The following is a 23,824-nucleotide window of genomic DNA, read 5'->3' on the forward strand; positions in this document are numbered from 1 at the left end:
AACGTACACACCCAATATGAAATTGCCATTTATAACAAATTTGACTGGCTTTAAACAATTCTTCAATGGAAATCATAATATTTCTGATCATCATTTTTCTAAAATTTCGAGTCCATTGTATTACAAAATGTGTCATTTGGACTCTCCGTTGAAGACCAGCTGGCCAACCAACGAGATCTAGTATCAAAATTTGGTTCTCAAAAAGCTTTCCTTTTAGTCCATCAGAAATCCTCCTCGACGTACGCATGGGTGTCTTAGCAACCGCGAGCCCATGCATCGCCTAGTCAGAACCCTCTAGGATCCTCCTTAGGTGTCCTAGCACTTCACTTAGGGACCGCTTCGTCGGTCCTCGCCCATCGTACCGGAAGCGCACCATTTTAACCGTACCGAGCCTGGTCAAGACCTCGGCAGGCTTTGCCGCGAGCAACGTCCCTTGACAACTCCTGCCAGTTGTTCCAACGAACCTCCTCTTAGTAAAACACATGCCAAATGCTTCCTCCAGCATTCTGGCGTAAAACAGTCCTTTAAATGAAAAACAGAGGTTCCAATGCAAGTAAAATTCCCAGTTTGAGATTGGTTCCACAAAATTCCAATGCAAGTAAAATTCCCAGTTTGAGATTGGTTCCACAAAACCCTTTTCTCCATAATTCCCGGTTTCATAATGAGGATCCTTGATCTCTCATGAGGGTAATCTACCCATCATTTTGTCTATCTGTCCAACTAGATTCTTGGTGAGTTCGGTCAAAGGAAAAACTAGTTTAGTTTTGGTAGTCTATTCTTTGTATTTAGGAACTAGAATTGGTCACTAAGTTTCAGATCGAGAGATGGACAAGTAGGTTTACTGTCCGTCCCTCTCATAGTCTAACCAATTTCATTCGGCTTAGATCTAACAAGGATTCCCTCCTTCAGATAAACATCTAATTTTGGGTAAATATCAATTGAGTGATTCTTCCAATTAAAATATCCAAAGATATTCCTTATGCCACATAATTTCTCGACCTTAATTCATTAGGTAGAATTATGGTGGAAATTCATCTTTTGACACTAAGATTTAATTCAAATCCATCTTTTCTTAAATATCATAAAATTTTTTCATTTAACTAAATACCAATACCTATTTTTTTTGAATAAACTTGAAATCCCTCTTTTTATCATTTAATGAGTACAATCCAATTATCATGGGAATTCCTCTTTTACATAAATTAAATCTATCTAAAATTCTTCTTAAAAATTACATAAAAATATCCATTAATTCCATTAAGCTAGAAATTCAACTTTTCTCATTCAAATGATTGAATTCCAAGTATGGTGGGAATTCCTCTTTCATCATTTAAATTTATCTATGCAAAAAGATAAATTTAACTAAATTTTCTCTTTAAAATTAAATAAAAATCTCCATTAATTCCTTTACACTAGAAATTTCATTTTTCTCATTTAAATGGTTGAATTCCAATTATGATGGGAATTCTTCTTTCATCATTTAAATTTATCTATGCAAAAAGATACATTTAACTAAATTTTCTCTTAAAAATTAAATAAAAATCTCCATTAATTCCTTTACACTAGAAATTTCATTTTTCTCATTTAAATGGTTGAATTCCAATTATGGTGAGAATTCCTCTTTCATCATTTAAATTTATCTTTGCAAAAAGATAAATTTAACTAAATTTCTTCTTTAATTTATAAATAAAATATCCATTATTTTGGTATTCCAATTTTTTCTCTTCTCTCATTGGAATACATGGATTTCTATTGTCATGGGAATTTCTCTTTTATCATAAAAACGAAATACTAGAAATTTATTTTTTTAATTAACTATTTATGTATAAACATAGAAATCAAAATTTCCATATGGTTATGATGAGAATTATTAAATTAATCTAGGATGATTAATCCTAGAATACGGTAGGAAGTTCTCTTTTCATATTATGTACGAAAATTATTTATGTGTTAATTTTTCAAAAATTTTGCCATAGCTCCGCTGCTACTATTACTGATAATTCTCAATAATTTTGAAAGCATAAAGTTTTAGTTAATACAATATGATAGAATAACTACCATTTGGATCAATATCCAATTATGGACTTGATTCCTAAGTTTTTCATGAATTAAGTAGCATAAAAGCATTAAAAAGCCACTTCTTTAGCCTCTAATTTGACAAGCATAGAAATTACTTTTAGATTTGAGAATTGCTTCATGAGAAGTATCATTTGAATATAGAATAGGTCATAGGAATGACCATTCTTTGGGGGAAAGAGAGAAATGCTTGAAAAATATTTTAATTTAAGCATAAATGGAAACTTTATGAGATTTATCACTAAAATTCATTAGAGAGTTCCAATTGCATTAAAGAGCCATTCAATTGAATGCTTCTCAAGCTTGAGAGGGGTTGAGAAGTGAGAAACATTTTGAGATTAAGAAAAAAGACCATAAACCACACTTTACCTCTTAATTTGCTTGATTCTTTAGTCTATGGAGAGGCCCCCAACCAATCAATTAGTTTAGTATGTTGATGAAGACTCCAAGGAAGGTTGAAGAGAGAGAGAAGCTCCAATCTCTCCAATTTGTAGAGGATTTTTAGAGGATAATAGAAAATAAGCTTATCTTAGAGTAATACCGGCATAGTTTAGTTCTTCATAGATGAGAATACAAAAGAATGAGGGTCTATTTATAGGTGAGGGAGGCCACTAACTGAGTCCAACTAAGTTCTAGAATTTTTCAGCTTTAGTTTGGCTGAATTTGGACAGGATTTGAACCAGTTTGGCTCCCTTTTTGATTTGGTTTGATCCAGGAGAGTTGATCCAGGAGAGAGAGGAGAGATAAAAATATCCTATTATTTTTGAGTTTAAAACTCCTCCACACATGTGAATTAGGCGCCTCCTTGAAGGCTCCCCCTTTCCTTACCAAGGTGTCAAAAATGAATTATTACTCCAAAATATGTCATTTTTTTAGTAATATTTCATAATTTTTAACTAATAAACCTTGTACTCAGTCAACTCTTCATCTTATGTGGGCAGTTACTCATTTTTGGGCATTTTCTTTTATTCATTAGATTTATCTCATCCCAACACTTGGATTAATCTTATTGGTCCATAGGAACCTTAATTGGACCATAATCTAAAATTTTCAAAAAATCTCATATTTTTGATATTTGTAGAATTTATATATCCAAAAATATCTTAATATCGATTTACCACTCTCTAGAAATTTTTATCTCACTAGGCAAAACAAGGAAAAATAATATTTTCTTGTATTCAGAAACAAGGAATGATTACAGGGTATTGAGGTAAAGGCTTATACATTATTCAGGCTGAGGAGGAATCTTACAATTGGTTGTTCATAGACACTCACCTTAATTGTGAATATGCCCCTGGGGTGTTTACACAAGCTCCTCCTTAGGATGTGATTGGATTTATATCCATGATGATGAGGATCACGAGGGATTAGTGTTAGTTCTTTTTGTTATGTTGTTTGTTTTTCCATGATAAGATTCCATGGACACATTGCACACCTTTTGTCTCATAGACCCATTGGGTCTTTTGCAAGACGTTAATATATCTTCTTCACCTACAATCACCCCTATTCAAACAAGCATCCATCAAGCAAGTGAGAGTACAATAGCATGAAAGCAAGCAAGAAGAGGGAAGAAGGAGAGCTCACAAGAAAACTATTGCAAGGGAATGATTGTGTGTTGCTTATGATAAAAAGTGACTTATATACAAGTGACTAGTTTTCACACTAGGCCGGCCAAACTTAAAAATGGTCTGGTCTCCATTATTACCAATCTTAAGCAACTATGTGCACTAAGTCCTTAGGTTTGAATCTCAATTCAAAGATCTTCAACTATAAAAATATAATTAGTATACTGAGGGTGTAGCACCAAACCTTGATAAGTTGACATGTCTGCCAAGCAAGGTCTCAATCTTATAAGAAAGGTCTGAACTATAAAATTCTTTTTGTAGCACCAAACCTGACATGTCTTTGCCAAGCAAGGTCTTAATCTTATAAGAAAGGTCTCAATCTTAGTGTTAGTTCTTTTTGTTATGTTGTTTGTTTTTCCATGATAAGATTCCATGGACACATTGCACACCTTTTGTCTCATAGACCCATTGGGTCTTTTTCAAGACGTTAATATATCTTCTTCACCTTCAATCACCCCTATTCAAACAAGCATCCATCAAGCGAGAGTAAATATTTCCAAAAAAACCTCTACACGTTTCCTAAATAACCGAGCTGTCCTTTGATTCGCCCTGTTCAATTCGCATTGTCGCCATGTCTGATCTCTCGCGATCCTCTTCTTTTCCCTCAACCTTCATCTTCGGTGTGGCCACGAGCTCTGTGCAGGCAAAGTTGATCTCTTCTTAATTGCTTGCACAGTTTGGAATTTTCTCAGTTGGCCTAATCATGGCTCCTTCAGAAGCTACGGATTCGGGAAATCTAAGATTAATGATACCTCAATTGGGGTGGAAGAAAGCGGGTTTAGATGTTCCAAGATAAATCACACACTTTGAAATTGCGTAGATCTTGGTTGGGAGGCCTCAAATGGGTTTATGAGAGCTGTTAGTGTTTTGCCTTGCAGATAGACGGCGCCACTTCGGAAGGCGGACGAGGGAAAGGCATTTGGGACAGCTTTTCCAGCAGTCCAGGCAGGGATTTTCATCTGCATTGAGTCATTTGTTGGCCATACGTTTTCTTCCTACATTACTGAAAATGCGAGATCTTCCTCCTTTTCTTTGTTTTTTTGGCAGGAAGGATTGCTGATGGAAGCACTCCTGCACTTACCTGTGATCACTTCCATAAGTTTAAGGTACTAATCACCCCCTAATCTCACCACAAATTTAAGTTGAAACTTTCCTTTGTTGTTTTGTGTCTTGGGGTTCATGCATTTAAGGCTAGGAGGGTTTCACATGCAAAAACAGATTATGTATCTGGAGTTATAGAGGACTCTTGGGAGAGCAGCTTATCTGTCTGTCTAAGCTTAGGGATTCACGGACAGCCATAAATATGTAAGCCCCCTTAAAGGGGCTTCACAGAAGAGAACAGCTTACATATATCTATAAATCTGAGGAGCACTTCACATGGGAGGACAGTTTCTTGGATCTAAGCAGATGAGGGTGAGATCCAGACAGATTGTGCAGATTAAAGCGATTATCTCTGGCCATGATTGTCAGACACTTGCCAATAACCTTCGGAGTGTAGCAACAGAAATTAGCTCATATCTGCACCTTGTAGTTCACCAAAGCCTCAGGACTTGAACAGCTTGAACATGTTGATTTGCAGGAAGACATCTTGGAGGTCAAGAGATTGGGTGTAGATGCCTACCGTCTCTCCATTTCATGGCCCCGCCTCTTTCCAGGTAACTGTCAAGTTAACACCTCCTCATGTGCTGACAATATTCTACTGTTGTAGTGCTTACTTTTGGCATTAGTACTGATTGTACTTATTGGGCTTAATTTTGATTATGAGTGCTCCAATGTTGGCATTAGAAACCTCTGACAAGCTCAACAAGGAAGGGGTAGCATATTACAACGACATCATCGACTGCATTGTTGAGGCTGGTAGGGTTTTTTCCTTCAAAATCCGTAGTTTTTGTTCATTTCTGTTGCAAAATATTCTCAAATGCATGGATGCCACAGAGAAGGCGGATGACTACCTTTTAAAAAAAATGCTATTGTAGGTTTGATTCCATTTGTCACACTTTATCACTGGGATCTACCCCAGTTTCTCCAGGATGACCCTGATGTAAAGGGTTGGAGTACCAAAAACATCATGTAAGCTTTGAAAGGCCTCTCAACTCTAGTCATACATACATATGTATGTATGTGTGTCTGTATGTGTGTGTGTGTGGAATATATGCTCGTATGCATGTCCGCTTCCTAACAAATCACTGGGCCTGCAGAAAGCATTTCTTGGTTTTCGTGAACATGTGCTTCAAATGCTTCGGGGACAGAGTAAAGAATTGGATAACCTTCAATGAAATACACTTGATAACGGTTTTGGCTTATGAAGTCGGAATTATGGCCCCTGGAAGAGCACTGGATGCAAGCACTAATCCATATATAGTGGCTCATCACCAGCTTCTGTCTCATGCAGCAGCTGTAAAACTCTATAGGGCAGATTATCAGGCATGTTTTTTCTTGCAAATTTCTATATCTACCTTTGAAATGCAATGCAGTCGTCTGGTTGGCAACGATATATCATCTCTCCCTCATGGGGGTTTATGCAAGATAGCGTGTGAGTTCAATATAAGGGATTCAATAAATATGTTTTTTTGAAGAACCATTCACAGAAATATATTTACAAAAGGGGTGTTGTATCTGATTTTTGTAAAAAACTTGTAAAGAAAGAGGGCTATTTTATCGGGTCACCCTTTCGATGCTTGTGATATGTGGCATTTTTGAATCGTGAGCCCCTCAAGAGCATCCATGGGGATATGTTTCTTATTTTGAAATGTCTCCTTGTTGCTCTGCTACAGAAAGGACAGCAAGGTGCAATCGGTATTAGCACTGATATAATGTGTTATGAGCCGATGTTCAAAACACAAGAAGACATAGATGCTGCTGCGAGATGTGAAGAATTTGAGATGGGCTGGTGAGAAAAATATAAAAGTTTTATGTATATTGCATGCAATACTGAATGATATTATGAGTTAAAGAGTTCTCTCTCTCATTCTCTCACTCTCTCTCTCTCTCTCTCTCTCGACTTGGCCCTGCGATGTTTACCTACAGGATTCTGGATCCAGTGCAATTTGGTGACTACCCACAAGTCATGAAGGAGCTAGCAGGTGAACTGCTGCCCAGGTTTACTGAAGAAGAAAGCCGAGATCTCAAAGGGAGCATTGATTTTATCGGTTTGAACTACTATTTTGCACTCTGGGCAACTAAGGCAAAGCATAGTGAAGATCCTCCTGCAGGATTCAACATGTGGTTGAAAGAATCACAGTCGGAGTTCTATTGTGAGCCATCTCTTCATTGATGTGCTTGCTGCCACAATTTTTCTTACAAGATTCTCTAAGCTAGTCTTTATATGGAAAGCTTTACCTCTCCACAACAAGAAGCTTTATATGACTCATAACTTTACGTGCTTGGCATCAGGGAAGGATGCAGATGGCAAGCTCTTGGGCGAGCTGATGGCAAGTTGAAGCTGCACTCAGATTCTCTCTCTTTAGAAAAAAAGAAGCTAAAATTTACAGAGATTTCTTCACTTGGCTTCCACTTAAATGCTGGGTTATGGGCATATGTTGTGTGTTTTGATAATTCCAGGGCCCCCCTGAACAGGCAATGTTCCGGAGTTGCCCATGGGGTTTGAGGAAAGTCTTGGCAGGCCTGGACAGTCGGTATGGCAAGATACCAATCTATATAACTGAGAATGGTAATCCTACATCCAGTGTCATACTGCAATCCCCAACATCATATCATTTATGAAAGTGTCGTACATCCAACATATTACGAATTTTTTGAGTATGAAAGTGTCATATTTTTCGTTCTTAAAGTCGTTAAATGAGAAATGATTTTGAACACAGCATTGCACCATGTATGCATTTGTCTCCATGAAGTACTTGTAGCAGCCTGGTTTTTAAGTAGATGACCGAGAGGATGATTTCGGATGGGAAAGTAATGGCTCTTCTTGTTTCAGGAACTCCGGATCCAGACGCGAGCATGATGTTGGATGGGCCATTGAATGATCAGCACAGGATCAAATTCTTGCAGGATCACGTGTCCGAAGTATCGGACTCCATTAGGTTAGTAGTGTGTTCTTAAGATGTGAAGGTAGAGAGAAAACCCGGAGGTGGTGAATTTCTAGATTAGGGGAGAGTGGATACACAAACCCCATCCCATGCTGCATCATGCTAGGCTGCTGGCCCTCCCATCATTTTGGTCTTGGAAAATCTGAGGCTCATGAAAATGATGGGAGGGAACCTCCCCCTCAGCCCCTTGGGCCGTCCTTTTCCTGCTTGGGAAATGGCTGTTGGTCTCTAGTATCCCTCTGATAAGCAGGCGTTGGTTGTGTATCTAGCCTGAAATTATACTTGGGTTTTTATGTTAAGCACCCAAGTAGATGAAGGTTTCTCACTATCTCATAGCCACACCATTGGCAAAAATGATGGGAGTTATGTGGGAGTGGCAGGGTGGACAAGGTGAATGTGAAGGGCTATTTTCATTGGACACTCATGGATGACTGGGAGTGGATGAGTGGCTTTACCTTGCGCTTTGGATTATACTATGTTGACTTCAATCACCCTCAACTTCCAAGACAACCCAAAGCCTCTGCTAAATGGCTCTCCTCATTCCTTAAAAGTTGAAGGAAAAGATGCCTAGGATAAAAACTAAACTCATGTGGGTTTAGGTCGCCCATTGATGCCCACTTTGATTTTGTCCCATTGAAACAACACTCATTTCTTGGTTTGTTGCATTTCAACTCCCAACCTTAAAAGTGACTACATCATTTTTTGGTTTGTTTCCCCCTTTCCCTGTGGTGTACATCTTTTGGTATGTTCCCCCTTTCCATGGGGTGTACATCATCGACCAACCTTAAAAGTAGACTACTTCTCCCCATTACCATGCATGTTTCATTCCATATAACCATAGTCACATGAAAATCCGTTTTGTCCTTATGAAACACGAAACAAATGTATGGAAAGGATGAAACGTTTCGAAACGAAACGAAACTTGAAACGCCATTTTTCTTAAATTTGATTTAAAAGAGAAACCTTATTCTTCTTCTCTTCTTTCCCTTCCCCTTTACTTTCTTCTCCTGTCTATCTCAATTTTCTTAAAAAAACCGTAAAGACGAAATGATGAAATAGATGCAAATTTTCCTGTGACTATGTATAAGAGTGATCGTCAAATTTGACTTCTTGCTCGATTTCGCATCCAATTGTTAAAATTCTTTACAAATATTCCGCTAGCTTTTCTATTTCTTGCTTTCTTCCCATTTTTTTACTTTCAACCTCAATGGTCAAAACTCCATTTTGTCCAAATTCAACTTTTTGGTCGATTTCATTTAATTTTATATTCATTTGTTGAAATTTCCTACAAGTCTTCCACTAGCTCTTCAATTTATCACTTTCTTCCCACTTATAAACCCCAATTTCATACTTTAGTGCTTTAGTCTCGATTGCGCTTAATTTCACGCCTAATTATTATTTTTAAACAATATCTTCAATTTGTTACTTTTCCTCAATTTATGAATTCCAATTTCTTACTTTCACCCTCAATAACAGCTAATTTCACACCTAATTGTCAAAATTTCTTTTTTGTTGCCTTAAAATCTCTTTTTTTTTTCCAATTTGATTTGGCAAGGGTCACTTCGAAACCAAACAAATTGAAATGACAATGCACTTCCAAAACAAACAAATTGAAATGACAATGACCAAACATTTCTTGTGACTATGCATATATAACACATACATGACAAGGCCAATGTATAAACCCCTCATAAAAAGTGTTGCGCATGCACGTCCATGGAAGCATCACACATTGCAGACCACCTATTTTCCTTTCTGAAACCTTCTTCGTACTCCACTCCTTTTGGTTGAATAGCAGTGCATGCCAAACCATGTGTCAAAACTTACGACATAATCTTGTTTAAATCAGGCGACAATTCTTAAGGTTGATATAAAACTTCCACTAATGTCATTGATTGGGATAATATGAACACGATTTTAGGGGAGCAATTTTCAGGGAGAGTGGTTCTCCAAATTGGTGAGCGCTTTTCAAAAGTCTCTCCAATATGCATACATACATGTAGATATAAAAGTATATATACATGTATGCATGCATGCATACATAGATATATATATAAATACAAGCATGCATACATGTATATGCATGCATGCAGCCATAAACGTATACATGCATGCATGTTCGCATACAACGATGCATCCATACATGTATATATGTATGCATACATAGATGTATATGCATGTGAATTCTTGTATACATAGATGTATATATGTATGCATGCATTTATACATAGATGATGTATATGCATGCATGCATACATATATAGGGATAATAATCCAGGTGTATACATGTCTACTAGAGTCAGATAATCCAGGTGTATACATGTCTACTAGAGTCAGATATCCATCCAGTGGACAAGTTAAGATATGATGGTATACAGCTTATCATTATGTAAACATGGCCAAAGCTATACAAGAGGAGATACTTGGGCATAAGCTTTGGAAAGACGCCATGGATGAAGCGATGGATGCATTAGATGCTAATGTGAGACATGGGATTTTGTTGAAAACTATGGTGCCATGGAGCACAAGAAAGATATGAACTAAGTGTAAGTCTAGCAAATAGCCACATGAGAAAGTATGAAATATCCCATATGAGCTAACAAAGCTAAGTTGTACTCATAGAAGGACTTGAGAGCTTTCTTGATTTGATTGCTTAAAAATGGCTCCTTTTATATGAGGTTGGAAAGACGCCATGGATGAAGCGATGGATGCATTAAATGCTAATGAGACATGGGATTTTGTTGAAAACTATGGTGCCATGGAGCACAAGAAAGATATGAACTAAGTGTAAGTCTAGCAAATAGCCACATGAGTAAGTATGAAATATCCCATATGAGCTAACAAAGCTAAGTTGTACTCACCTCATATAAAAGGAGCCATTTTCAAGCAATCAAATCAAGAAAGCTCTCAAGTCCTTCTATGAGTACAAGTCTCAATCGTGTAACCTAATTGAACTTGATTCCAAGATTTATTAGTGTTAATCTTTCATCATTATGAGTTCACTGAGGTTGCATTCATCTTATCTTAGTGTTTTTTTCATCATCACATTTGCTCACAACTCCACAGTCGTCTTACTGGAGGCACTCATGTTTTGTAATATGGTATTAGAGCTTGGTCATAGCTCTTCATAGCTTAGCTTCAATCTTATCGATGAAATTTTGCTGTTAGCACTCTAATTGAGCTGTTAATTAGTTCACTTATAATAACTTTATCCTTATCCGCTTCTTGTGGTTGGACTTATAGAGCTCATAGCTCTCTATCCCTTTCACCATTGAGTTGTTAATTAGCTCACTTATAATAACCTCATCTCCTCACCCGCTTCTTGTGGTTGAACTTGCAGAGCTCATGGCTCTCTATCCCTTTCACCATTTCTCTTCAACTTTTGGGAGAATATCAAACGCACTAAGGCGTTACTCCACATCAGAGGAAGTGGCGGATTTTGCCTAAATTTTGCATTGAAGGCTATGCTGGTCTACAAGCCGGTTCTCCCTATGTGAGACACATTGAGCTATAAGCTCTTAGGGGCTTCTTTCTTATTATCTAAGGAACTCTCTAATCTTAAGACATTTGGAGTACTGGTCACGGCATTATATCCGAAAAACGAGCTAGCGTTTTTCGCTTCAAGAAAGGTGTCATTTGGACATTGAGAGCTGAATCTTTGGGCTTAATCCTATCTTATCAATCAAAGTTGAAGTCCCTATCACATTTTCCCCTTGATTAGTCCCATTGGTAAGCTCAATTTGGTCTCCATCTCTCAACCCTCTTAATCATTGTATTAAGAAGATAATTAAGCTTATTAAGCTAAAATGAGTAAAAATCAAACTTAATTAAAGCCATATTGGGAAAAAGTAAGGGTGTGTTTGGGTTTGCTAAGTATCAAAGCATATCACATTGCCTCTTCATGAGTGTTGGGAAGCCTAAAGGAGCACATTCAAAAATTTTGGTTTTTAGGACTAGACCACTCATCTTGTGGATTTGTTAACTTTGAAGTTTTTCAAAATTGAGAAGTCGTCTCTTGCACTCAAATTACTTCACTGCTTGATTTTGTACTTGAAAACCTTGTGCGTGCCAATCTCTTATCAGAGTAGACATTGGTATGTGAGTAGTACTCATTGTTAGGACCTTCTTAAATGGTAGTGAGCACAATAAATCAAGTTGAAAAATTCACTAAGGAAGGGTTCCATACCTAGGCTACACAAATGAAGTATCTCGTATGCACAAAAAGCTATGGAAACTCATTAAAGGACAATGAACTTGCTAATCCAAATGACGAGTGGGTAGAAAAGGTGAGCAAGCACTGTCGCTCATCGAGCTACACCTAGGGCCTCATCTTGTGAACATCACATAGACTCCAAGGAAGGAACACGCTAAAGATGCAGTGGAAGAGGCCACTCTAGAGGCAAGGGGAGCCAACGAGAAGGTCAAGGTGGTTGGCAAAGAAATTAAAATGCAGATAGCATCATGTAGTACTATTACTATGAAGGAAAAGATAGATTAACCTTTTATGCCCAATTTGTTAGCAGGTCACTCTTATTGATATAAATTGTGCATCTCAGTGTATTTGGGAAATGCCTATTTATGAATTTTTATCCATTTATCTCCTATTTAGTAGGTCGTGGGCTATTGGCCAGCTCCTAGGGGTAGTCGGTTGACTTCCCAGCATCACTATAAAAGGAGCCTTCCCGTATTCACTTGTTAACCTATTCACATGCACATGTTCTATACCATCTTCTGGCTAATATTGCCATTGTAAAAGCCTCTTGCTACATAACATGATATTCACTGTCTGATGTCTCTTTCTCTCTCCTTTTCTCTCCCTCCTCCTATGTTTTGCTTCCACATTTTGTAACTTTATCATTATATCAGTCACTTAGGTGAGACGGTAGTGCGTTTCCTCATCTGTATGAAGATCTATGTTTTTTTTAGAGCAAGAAGGTATTGAATTTTCAATTTGGTGTTGCGTTTTGTGCATCTTGCTATTGTGTTTTCCATCTAGCTGTTGAGTTTTCATCCTGAAGACTGTGTTTTCACATTGGTGGCTACGTTTTTCTTTCGGGGGTGTTGTTCAGTTTTGGTGGCGACATTTCCCTGCTTGGGCTGCGTTTTCTTCTCCTACAGCTATCTTGTCCCCATTAGTCGATGTTGCCGGTGGTGCATGGGTTGTGTTCAGCCTTGGGCAACAGTGAAGGTTCTCTTGCTCGTGGTGTTTCAACCTTTCCTTTGCTTGAGAGGGGGCTGTTGGTCCTGTGCTTTCACCGCATCGGTGTTTGGAGCAGAGCCTTGGACATCAGTGGGTAGTCCTCTTCTTTGCATGTGGAGTATTACAAACTTGTTGCATCTTCAGCTTGTCTCTTCTTCGATCGATCTACCTCCTTTGTGGTTGTTTTTTTAGCAAGTTTTGGTGGACTGTTGGTACTATCTAGCCCCTTTCTCTCACATTTTTGAGAGGGGGCTACTTGTTCCTCGTACCTCGTTATGTTGTGGAGAAGTGTTGGAGATTGGTTGTGGAGTGTTTAGATCATCAGTGGCACAAAGGCTTTCTTGTAGAGTTACCGTGGATATGGGAGGAGGCATCTATCCTTCATGCCTTTTGCAACACATAAATAAAAAGAACACAAAGTAGAAACAAACTAGATATTTCTTGCAATTTTTTACTTACATATCTCAACTTAAAAAAGACATTTATGAATGGAGTCTTGTTAGTAATCCACTATCTCAAATTAAGCATAACAAAGACTCACATGTATTCTATTGTAACTTTAAAAGACATAAAAGGATTTATACAAAGATAAAAAATGTGTTATAGTAAAATTTGTATCACCTTAAAAAAAATCCAATACTTCTAAATTACAACCCGAAGGATAAACAATCAACTATTCATGATCACCTTCAATGTCTGAAATGCTTGTGAATTGTGGAACTTTAGCAAGCTACTCTTTTGTTAAAGGCTCCAAGGGCTACCTTGGTGGAGATTCTTGGTCATAATCTTCATTTGCCTCTTCTACCAACACAACCTTGGCTGTTTTAGTAGCTCCATTTCTGGTGCATGGGAACTGTGAATCAGAGTTCCAAGCATTAAAAATATCTGATGAGACAATTTCATTTTGGAGCTATTGACTGGATGTGTTGTACGTCTATTACTTGGTGTAGCAGAGATTTGAACTAGATGTGTTCTAAGTTCATTGTTTGAGGTTTTTGGGATGTGATGTGTTCAGAGTCCACTGTTGGGGGGGGATAATGGGTGCAGTGTGTCTAGTAGCCCATCATTTTATTCTTGGAGTTCACACGCACACTTGTGTGGGAATTTAGAGCCAAACAAAGTTCCTATTGTTTGTGGTGGCATTTTGTTTCGAGGAAATAGGTTGGTAGGTACTCTTTCTGAGGTGTATCCGGTACTGCGCAATATTGGAGTGTCCATGGTTGCATCTTCATTAACTTATCTTCTTCAAACTTTGCACACTATGAGCTGGAGAGGGGGTGTTAGAAATTGTGCATCTTAGTGTATTTAGGGAATGCCTATTTATGAGATTTTATCCATTTATCTCCTATTTAGTAGGTCGTGGACTATCGGCTAGCTCCTAACCTCCTAGGGGCAGTCGACCAACCTCCTAGCATCACTACAAAAGGGGCCCTCCCACATTCACTTATTAATCATCTAACCTATTCACAGGCACATGTTCTAGACCATTAGTAGGTCGTGGACTATCGACCAACTCGTAGGCGTAGTCGGCCAACTTTCTAACATCATTATAAAAGGGGCCCTGCCATATTCACTTGTTAATCATCTAACCTATTCACAAGCACATGTTCTACACCATGTGCTGATATTGCCATTGTAAAAGCCTCTTGCTACATAACATGATGTTCATTGTCTGATCTCTCTCTCTCTCTCTCTCTCTCTCTCTCTCTATCCTTTGCTCTCCTTGTCTACTATGTTTTGCTTTTGCATTGTGCAACTTTATCACTTATGTGGATGGTGACTCTAGTTTCTCTGAGCTGAGATCTGATGAGGAGCTTGGAATTCCATCAATGGTTACTCATAGTGCATTGAGAGCTAGGGCTATTTTGAGGACAGTGGACAGTGCTCCAAGTGTTAGGCTAGATACCCTATTGACAATTTGAGATATGATAAAGCAATATAGGAGATAGAGCCCACTTGTTTTAAGTAGACACTTGGAAATCAGAATTGGGAAGATGCCATGGATGAGGAGATGGTAACATTGGATACAAATGTATTTGAGGTGTTCTCTCTAGAATTTGACTCAAAAGTTTCTTCTTCCTTCTTCTTTCTTTTTCTTCTTGGGGTCTTTGCTTGTTTGCTTCAAGATCCCCTTAGCTCTAGTTTCTCATGACACCACCACTTGTTCAAAGGTGAGGGTCTCCAAATCATATGAGGCTACCACCGTCTGGAGCTTTTCCCTTAGTCCTCTCACAAATCACTAACTTAGTGTGGCTGGGGCATGTTTATTGGGATGATCCAGATGCATATGAGGCTACCACTGTGTCTGGAGATTTTCCCTCATTCCTCTCACAAACCACTAACTCAGTGTGGCTAGGGTAGGTTTATTGGGCTGATCTAGACACATTAGTAGTGCTTTGAATTCTACTGCATAATCCTTTGTTAACCTCTTCTTTTGAGTTAGCCTTTGTAGCTTCTCCATTACTTCCATGATGTTCTTATCTCTCTTGAATCTTTTCAAGAAAGCCTTCTTTAATTCTTCAAATGTCTGGAAGTTCTCTAGAACATATTGTGTGTACCATCTAGCGGCATCGCCACCCAGAGTTGTCACAAAGTACTCTGTCTTTTGTGGCAATGGAGCTTGGGTGGCCAAGACTATGGTCTCGAGGGTGAAGATGTGAGCATCTCGAGGGTGAAGATGTGAGCATCTCGATCCTCCTCTCTTTCCCTTGAACTTAAGGTATTTGAGAGACATCCTTCCCATAGCTACCGGTTCTTCTTCTTCTTGATCTTCTTACCTCCTGTTTTGAAGATCCTGGTGCTCTCCCTCTTGATTTCTTAGAGGTTCCTGATCTTGTCTTCTTGCTGGTGCAGAATCCCTTCCGGAAGTCTTCTTGGATGATGGTTCACCCTTCACTCCCTACAACTTTGGAGTATCTACGGCAGTACCACATTGCTCTGCTTGAGCTTGCTTCATTGTCCATTCATTGTCCATTGCACTCCTATGACTCTTATGTGGCGAACATGCTCGACACAAGGACATGCACACTTCCTCTCTTGATCTACCCCGACTAGCTTTTCTATTTGGACTTGTTGTGCATAATTACCTCAAAACTAGCCTACTCCCCTTCCTTGTGTACCATTCCCTAGGAGAATCGCCAAAAGTGTCGATGTCCTGTCAAGACCCGACACTTATGTGGTTCCAGACCACCTAGTTGGCTCCTAAAGAGAAACGACTAATGCAATTGTGCCCAATGTGACAAGCCAACATTGGTGCGTTGAGCTATCAATCTGGCCAAACTTGGGGAGTTTGTAGATCGTGACTACAAGTAGGTTAGTAGCTCCTAGTTCCATCATGATTTTCGGATAGGAGTTCATGTCCAGACAGGAATGCACTTAACATAGAATGCATACAGAATAGATAAAACTATGCAATGTAGAGTAGATACAAGTTAGAGACCAACCCATGAGACATTCTTCAGTATTAGCTTAAACTCTCAACAGTACAGTACACTGGCAAAACTCAGCTCAAGAACTCTTCAACTCAACTATCCACTCAGTACTCTATCCTCTAATCCACACATACGAGAATAATCCCCTTTGCTGCTGCTTACATCCATCCGGATACTACTTGTTAGAAAGAAACCGTTACAAGTTGTTACAAAGAAAGAAAGCTTAACCCATAGTAGTTTGTTACACAACGGGACAATCTGGGCAGCAGCAACCTAAGAGGCGGCCAAACAAGCTGGTTGGTCGCCTGTAAACAAATGGTTATCCAAGTAATAACTAGAAAACTGATAGACCAGTCACATAATGATGCAAGCAAGCACTCAAACAAACACTAAATGGAGAATCGAAAAAAAGATTAAAAATAAAAATCATAGTAATAGTTGAGGTTGGGTTTAGAATACACTTGGGTAAGTGTGAAAATGTGATCCGTATCAAGGTTACATGTCCACTGAAGCTATAAATATGGATTTGGTCTCCAAGACTACACCACCTCTAATTCAAACTCATTAGCAAGCTCATTATTATTAGATAATGATAGCTCGTAAGCATGCTCCAATTCAACATCACTAGACTGATTTTCCTCCTCACTTAGGTTTGCTTCTAATACATATGTTTCCTCTACTATACTAGGCAATGGTCTGAGTGCATCCTCAATGTGATATGACATGGGTACTATAGGTAAGTGATCTAAGTAGCTATCATGAGCTAAGATGTTTAGGAAACCACCCACCATGCTCCAGAAGGGACAAGGAGTTGGTAATATTACTTCATGGAATGATGGTGTAAGTCCATAAGTTCTTGCCTTCCATTATCCAAATATAATGGTTACCCTTGTAGTAGCCTTGAGATTTTAACAAGCATTTGGGGATCCATTTTGAGGTAACTTATAATGTGGAATTCGTACACCGATTCTTGTGTTGAGGTCCTCCTTACTTGGTCAGTTAAGTAGTATAGATGGAGAAATCTTGGGATTCAAGGTAGATTTGGGTTGCCACTTTATAGCTCATCATATGTACTCATTTTTTTAATATGTAGGTGTTTGCTGTGTGGAGGTAAAAGAATCATTTTTTTTTGAATAGTGGATGCTGAACTGGAGGGGGTTTCTATAGATTCTGTGGATGTTGAAGCTTCCTCCTCGTGCGACCCTCAATAATAGTAGTGAGAGGTGGCAGGGGTTTATGTGTAGATTATTCAGTTGTGGTTTTACCCATAGTAGAGACACACCTTGTCGACCAGTCAATCATACATCCTATAGCTTTCATCCATGTATGACCAAGTATTACCAATTCAGGTAATGTTCTGGTAGGCATAACCAAGAAGTCTCCCACCAGGTGCTTGCTGCCATCAAAGTATGTCTCTATTTGTAATAGCCCAAGAATCCTCGTATTTCTACCATGCATACCTTTCACCTTTAATAAGGAGGTATCTATGAGTTAGGGTTTTTCCAATTGGTTCCATGCATTGAAGGAAATTATATTATGAATGGGTGAAATCATGGATAGGTGGTACAAAACTTCCACTTTTTTGGTGGTTCAAGAAATGGTAGTTTTGGTGCGGGAATTAGAATGAAAGATAATTTTGTATGAGAATAAAAAGTAAATTATTTCATGAGTATCATTGCATGGATCCACTTCTTGATGTTTATAATCTCACACGTGTGAAAGGTAGAATTTTTCCCCTCATCATTTTCATCGCGCAACAAATCCCCTTCTCTATCTAGAAATCTTTCTTCAGTTTTGAAAAAAAATAGTCTATGCTATCGCCCAATATTTTCTCTACAACTTGCATGCTTGTCATGCCCAACCGTCTCTCTACAACCTATCTCTAAATAGATCCCTATTCTTAACATCTTTAGCTTAGGAGTAGTCTTCTTTGAGGGCAACATGGAAAGGACTCCCACCTACAGAAGCCGTTGAAGAAACCCCGCCATTGCAAACACACATTAGCACACAAGAGGAGTTCATATTAAAGACGGAATCCTCTTCTAAAGGTATGTTTGTGATTTCATGGCTTGATTGTTCCTCTCTTTCTTTCAACAACAAAGAATGTGTGCTTTTTTTGTGTGTGTGTGTGTGTGATAGAGAGAGAGAGACAGAGATGGATTTTTGCAAAATCTATGTAGCTTGAAATAGTTAGATTCTTGCTATAGGTACTGTCAAAGCTCTCTTTCTTTTTAAAAAGAAATAATGTGTGCTTTTGTGTGTGTGTGTGTGTGTGTGTGTGTGTGTGTGTGTGTGTGTGTGTGTGAGAGAGAGAGAGAGAGAGAGAGAGAGAGAGAGAGATAGATTTTTGCTAAATTTATGTAGTTTCAAATTTCATGTGACTAGAGTTAGATTCTTAATATAAGTACTGGTAAAGCTAAACATATATACCCAAAGCTTCAATGGTTGTATCTAACAAAAGAGCAGCTCCACGAGGAATATGGTTTGAACATGGAGGGGAAGCTTCCAAAGCATCTATCAAAAGAAGATTTGCCAGAAGCAGATTGGCTGAGTGTTTTCAGAACACGGTGTGAGAAGAACTCCAAGATCTTCTTGCATATGATACAGTCGGAGTTTGTGGATGAGTGCCGCTTGCTTTATCAAAAGGTGTACCAAGATGTGCCCTCAAACAATGAGATTGGTCACAAGTTTGCGAGGTGTTTCGTATACAAAAAGTGCAAATCACGAAAAGTGATTCCGAAGGTTACCAAATTGCATGGGTGACATTTGGGGAGAGTGTCTTGGAAACTTGTAAAACTCAACTAGGAGGACTACATTAAAAGATCATCAACTAGAGGAAAGCTTATGGGCCCACAAATTTAGAAGCTGCAAGCAGTGTGGCTGATAGGGAATGTGATGCAGGTGGCAATAACCAGAAGGCCAAGTATTCAACGTGGGAGCATGGCGGTAGCAAGATGGCTCAACCTGGTTCATGGATACTTGTTCACAATCCTTGTTGTGTGCACATTCCAAAGGTGGAGTCCATGGCTGCCCAGGCCAATGAGCGGCTGTTCGAAAAGACACAGGAGCTCGTCTGCAGAATAATAGATTTCAATAAGAAGAGAGACACGCTACTTTTTGCAATGAAGGCACATCATCTGCTGTAGCTATCTTGACAACAGACATGAAGGTCACAAGTGCAGTTGGAAGAGTTGAAGGTAGACCTGCACACCAACATGGAGCAAATGCGTAAACTTGAGCTTTAAATTGAAGCTTACTCTAGGATGCTCCAGTTTCTAGGAGTGAATGACCTATGGGTCTAAGTCTAAAGTTACATTCTTTGGATTTCTACAAGATACAAAGTAGTGTTGTGGTGCCCTCATTAATCCACAGGGTGGACCGCAGAATAGGTGGTGTGCCTATGCCTTGTTTTTGGGGACAATGTACTTACCTAGGATATGATGGTGCCTCGGGTGGCATTTGAGAGGGATTTGTATGGTTTTGTGCTACTATGAATACACATTGTTGGCACGTGGACACCAAGTGGGTGATTGCACCACCTCGACCCACTCTAGGTGTTTGGCTTGTTGTAGAAGGTACAAACCTTACAATAGAGGAGGTGGCCGATCTGGAGAGAGCAGGGTTTCTATTTGTTGAGATGTCAAGCTCAACATGAGCTGACACTCACGAGGTGCCTGCATGACTGTTTGACATTTATATGTTGAACATGAAGGAGGACGTCTCATTGTTAGAGGTATGTGTTCTTTTTCCTAGTTGAACAAGTCCCTAGTTGAATAAGAAGTACTTACTAAAGTAGTTTCTTCTAAAGTAGTTTTCAGATATTGACTAGCACCCATATATAGTTTAGTATCCATAAAAGTAAACCTTCTACAATGTTTTACTTTTTAAGGTAGTTTTTATTCCTTTAAAATTACTTTTTATTGAGAAGTAGTTTAGTACCCACAAGATATTTTTCAGAATGTTATGAGCCCCAAAGTAATTTAAACTTCTTTTAAAGTAGATTTCAAATTGTGAACAGAACCTAGAAGTAGTTTAGCACCCAAAAAATAATTTTCAGGTAGTTTTTATTTCTTTGAAAGTAGATTTTAGATTGTGAACAGAACCTAGAATTAGTTTAGCACCCAAAAATACTTTTCAGGTAGTTTTTATTCCTTTAAAAGTAGATTTGAGATTGTGAACATAACCTAGAGCTAGTTTAGTGCCCAAAAACAGGTAGTTTTTATTCCTTTAAAAGTAGATTTCAGATTTTGAACAAAACCTAGAATTAGTTTAGTGGCCTAAAAAATACTTTTTAGGTAGTTTTTTTCTTTTAAAAGTAGATTTTAGATTGTGAACAAAACCTAGAATTAGTTTAGTGCCCAAAAAATACTTTTCAGGTAGTTTTTATTCTTTTAAAAGTAGATTTCAGATTGTGAACAGAACCTAGAATTATTTTAGTACCCAAAAATTACTTTTTCATATAGTTTTTGTTCTTTTAAAAGTAGATTTCAGATTGTGAACAGAACCTAGAAGTAGTTTAGTACCAACATAATACTTTCAGCTAGTTTTTATTTCTTTAAAAGTTCTTTTTAGATTTTTAACAATATCTAAAAGTAGTTTAGCACACAAAAAGGTCTTTTTTCAAATGTCCTTATATCTTTTTAGATTATCCTTATATCTTTCTAACTTATTATGCTATGTCTTTTTGTGAGACTGTATAGGCTGAGCTAGAACAATTATAGACAGAAGTTGAAGATGCTATGCAGCATTTAGTATTTATAGAGAGTATGGTGTTGAAGTTTAAGCAAGGTGAGAAGCTGTGTTTAGTACCCACACCCTATGAAGCACTGAGATGAAGAGGCCACAATCAAGGTGGCAGGCAACTATGCTGGGTGTGGAGATCCATTGGCTGCTGCTGCAAATATAATTGGTATATATATGCTAGCTTGCAAACACAAATACCACCTTTTATGCTTTGTAAGTGTGATTGCCTCGAGTATGTTTTGTGTGGGACTTGGCTGTAAAATGAGACCATCCTCCCAGACAATGCACGATCGTTGATTCTTAGGGAGCCTCGGATAGTCACTAAGCAAGAGAGTATGTAATCTTTCATGATGTTTGAGTATGCTATCTTTGATGATGTTTTATATGTCATGCTACCCTTTGGTATGAATCTTACACATGTACTTGGATTGTGGATGCATGGGATTTTAGAAGGGGTTCGACATGTGCAGGGTTGGGGAAAGCAGAGAGTTTGGAGAGGCTAGATGTAGATGAGGGCTTGGGGAAAGTGACAAGTTCTATAGTTCCGTATAGGATGGGCTAGATTTGAATAGCATGGCAGATGGGCCACCTAAGCCTATGGTTGATGACCTGCATAAAAAGTCACCAGCTGAAGTCATGGAGCAAGCAGCCCAAGAGAGTGTGTATGCACAGCAATGAAGGTTGTGAAAAATTTTGACAATGAGGGCAAAGAAAGAGAGCAGGAGGATGCTGATACTGAAGCCTCTCCGGATGTGACGCTGAGCAAATTCAAAGATAAACATAAAAATACACATCTAGTAACAAATGGAAGAAAGAAAAATACAAATGAAGGCACCTTGTTTTTAATTTTTAACCATATTGTAATATCTTTATTATTATTCTTTGAAAGGCTATCGTGTTTGTAGGAGTTGGCCCTCCAAAGAAGACAAAGCTAGTACCATGGTGATGAAGAGATGGAATCATCTCCCTGCGGTGTCACAACAACCCCAACCAAGTAATAAAGTATTGGACTTAATCCCATTGACCCCCCTTTGCACTTACATAAACCCCGGGAATGCAAGAAGTTGTAAAGTATTTGTTTTATGCATATGTTTATATCACTAGCACCTGCCAATTTTTGGCCTCTTGTATTTAATGCGCATCTATAAGCATTGCTGCCACTGTTTGTATTGGCTGCCCCTATTTTAATGAAATGCATCCTTTTTTGAAACTCGTCATCTATGCCTCTTGTCTCCTTGTGTAAAGTTTTGATGAATTTAGGTTAATGTGTTAATAATCATTCTGTTTATTAGAGCTTCGAAAGGCTCATGTGGCAATACAGAGGATTGAGGAGATCGAGATTGATAGAGTGCCGCTAGACTCCATCAAAGTTCATAGATACAAAGGATCTAGATCGAGTGGCGTTGGTTCTTGACTTGCAAGGGGTTCTTTTGTAGACATTCCATTTGAAGAAAGAGGAACCTCCAAATCTGGATACTAAGGATTACATACAGGTAAAGGAATCAAGAGAGGAGGTGATCCACTTTGTGTGCAAGGATGTGGAGCCTTTCTTGCTGATGGCATGCAGATTTGCGAACATTTATACCCTCCTCCAAAACGTTCAAAAAATAATGGAGCTTTGTTTCCCTCATGCTTCTTTCGAAGTGGTTGAGTGCCTTCATTGGTCGAGTCATGTGATGTTACAGATTTTAATTTTGATTTGGGTAAACCAGTTTTCTACAAAAAAGTGAAATTTTAAGCATTCTCATTTCATAGAAAATATGGGGAAGTTATGGCAAAATTTTATCATTAGAAAATGAAGGTTTATTCATAAATTAAATTTTATGCTAAAAGAGAAACTTTGAGTATTATCATTTTATAGAAATGCGAGGAAACTATGGTGAAATTTTTATTATTAGAAAATGAATTTTATGCATAGTTAATTTTTATGCTAAAAGTGTAATTTTAAGCATTCTCATTTCATAGAAAATATGGAAAGTGGAATTTTAAGCATTCTCATTTCATAGAAAATATGGAAAGTTATGGTGAAATCTTCATCATTAGAAAATAAAATTTATGCATAAATAATTTTTATATTAAAAGTAAAATTTTGAGTATTATCATTCATAGAAAATGTGGGAAAGCTATGGAAGAATTTATATCGTTAGAGAATGAATTTATGCATAATAGATTTTATGCTAAGAGTGGAGTTTTGAGCATTATTCATTTGTCAAAAAAATAGAGAAGGTTATGCACAAATTTTTTAGATTCATTCAAATTATGAGAATTGTGGAAATGATTAGGAATATAATTCATTTAGATAAAAATAGATTAGAAGGTGTGCATAACTATTTTATGCTAAAAGAGGGATTTTCATGATATTTTAATTTAGAAAAATAGAGAAAATAAGATAAAAATATTCATAGGGGTGCATCGAGAAAACATAGATAAATTTTTAATCATAAAGAGGAACTATGGGTATAATTGATTCTATAAATCCCATGAGATCGTATATGCATAAATCTTTTATTCAAAAAGAAGAATATTGAGCATATTTTATTTTGGAAAATTTGAGATAAGAATGAGAAAATATTCATAGGAATGCATCGAGAAATCATGGATAAATTTTTAATCAGAAAGAGGAATCACAAAAATATTTAACTTTTGGAAATCGAAGTATACGTCTAGATTCTCGAGAAATGGAATCTTGGGTACATTCTGAAT

General features: G+C 37.9%; 1 protein-coding gene across 1 annotated transcript; it reads left to right on the top strand.

Annotated features, from left to right (window-relative positions):
- The first annotated feature begins 4,160 nt into the window (after positions 1-4,160).
- On the top strand, positions 4,161-8,450 carry LOC147631588 (beta-glucosidase 25-like). Its single transcript, XM_086808103.1, has 13 exons — positions 4,161-4,344; positions 4,580-4,646; positions 4,749-4,807; positions 5,281-5,356; positions 5,487-5,558; positions 5,678-5,771; positions 5,900-6,125; positions 6,476-6,591; positions 6,729-6,955; positions 7,095-7,132; positions 7,263-7,371; positions 7,636-7,741; positions 8,128-8,450. Exons 1-13 carry the CDS (start codon positions 4,273-4,275, stop codon positions 8,300-8,302), a joined length of 1,437 nt encoding a protein of 478 aa, XP_086664229.1. The 5' UTR covers positions 4,161-4,272; the 3' UTR covers positions 8,303-8,450.
- The last annotated feature ends 15,374 nt before the right edge of the window (positions 8,451-23,824 follow it).

The sequence above is a fragment of the Cibotium barometz genome, chromosome 14, assembly GCF_041138505.1.
Source record: "Cibotium barometz isolate CiBa-2024 chromosome 14, ASM4113850v1, whole genome shotgun sequence".
Lineage (NCBI taxonomy): Eukaryota > Viridiplantae > Streptophyta > Polypodiopsida > Cyatheales > Cibotiaceae > Cibotium > Cibotium barometz.

What these genes read in the sequence shown, in the direction of transcription:
- LOC147631588 (XM_086808103.1), top strand. Translation starts at nt 4,273, where the DNA reads ATGTCTGATCTCTCGCGATCCTCTTCTTTTCCCTCAACCTTCATCTTC. An exon ending in CGACTGCATTGTTGAGGCTG is followed by an intron (nt 5,559 to 5,677) that starts GTAGGGTTTTTT and finishes ATGCTATTGTAG; the next exon opens with GTTTGATTCCATTTGTCACA. An exon ending in TCTATAGGGCAGATTATCAG is followed by an intron (nt 6,126 to 6,475) that starts GCATGTTTTTTC and finishes GCTCTGCTACAG; the next exon opens with AAAGGACAGCAAGGTGCAAT.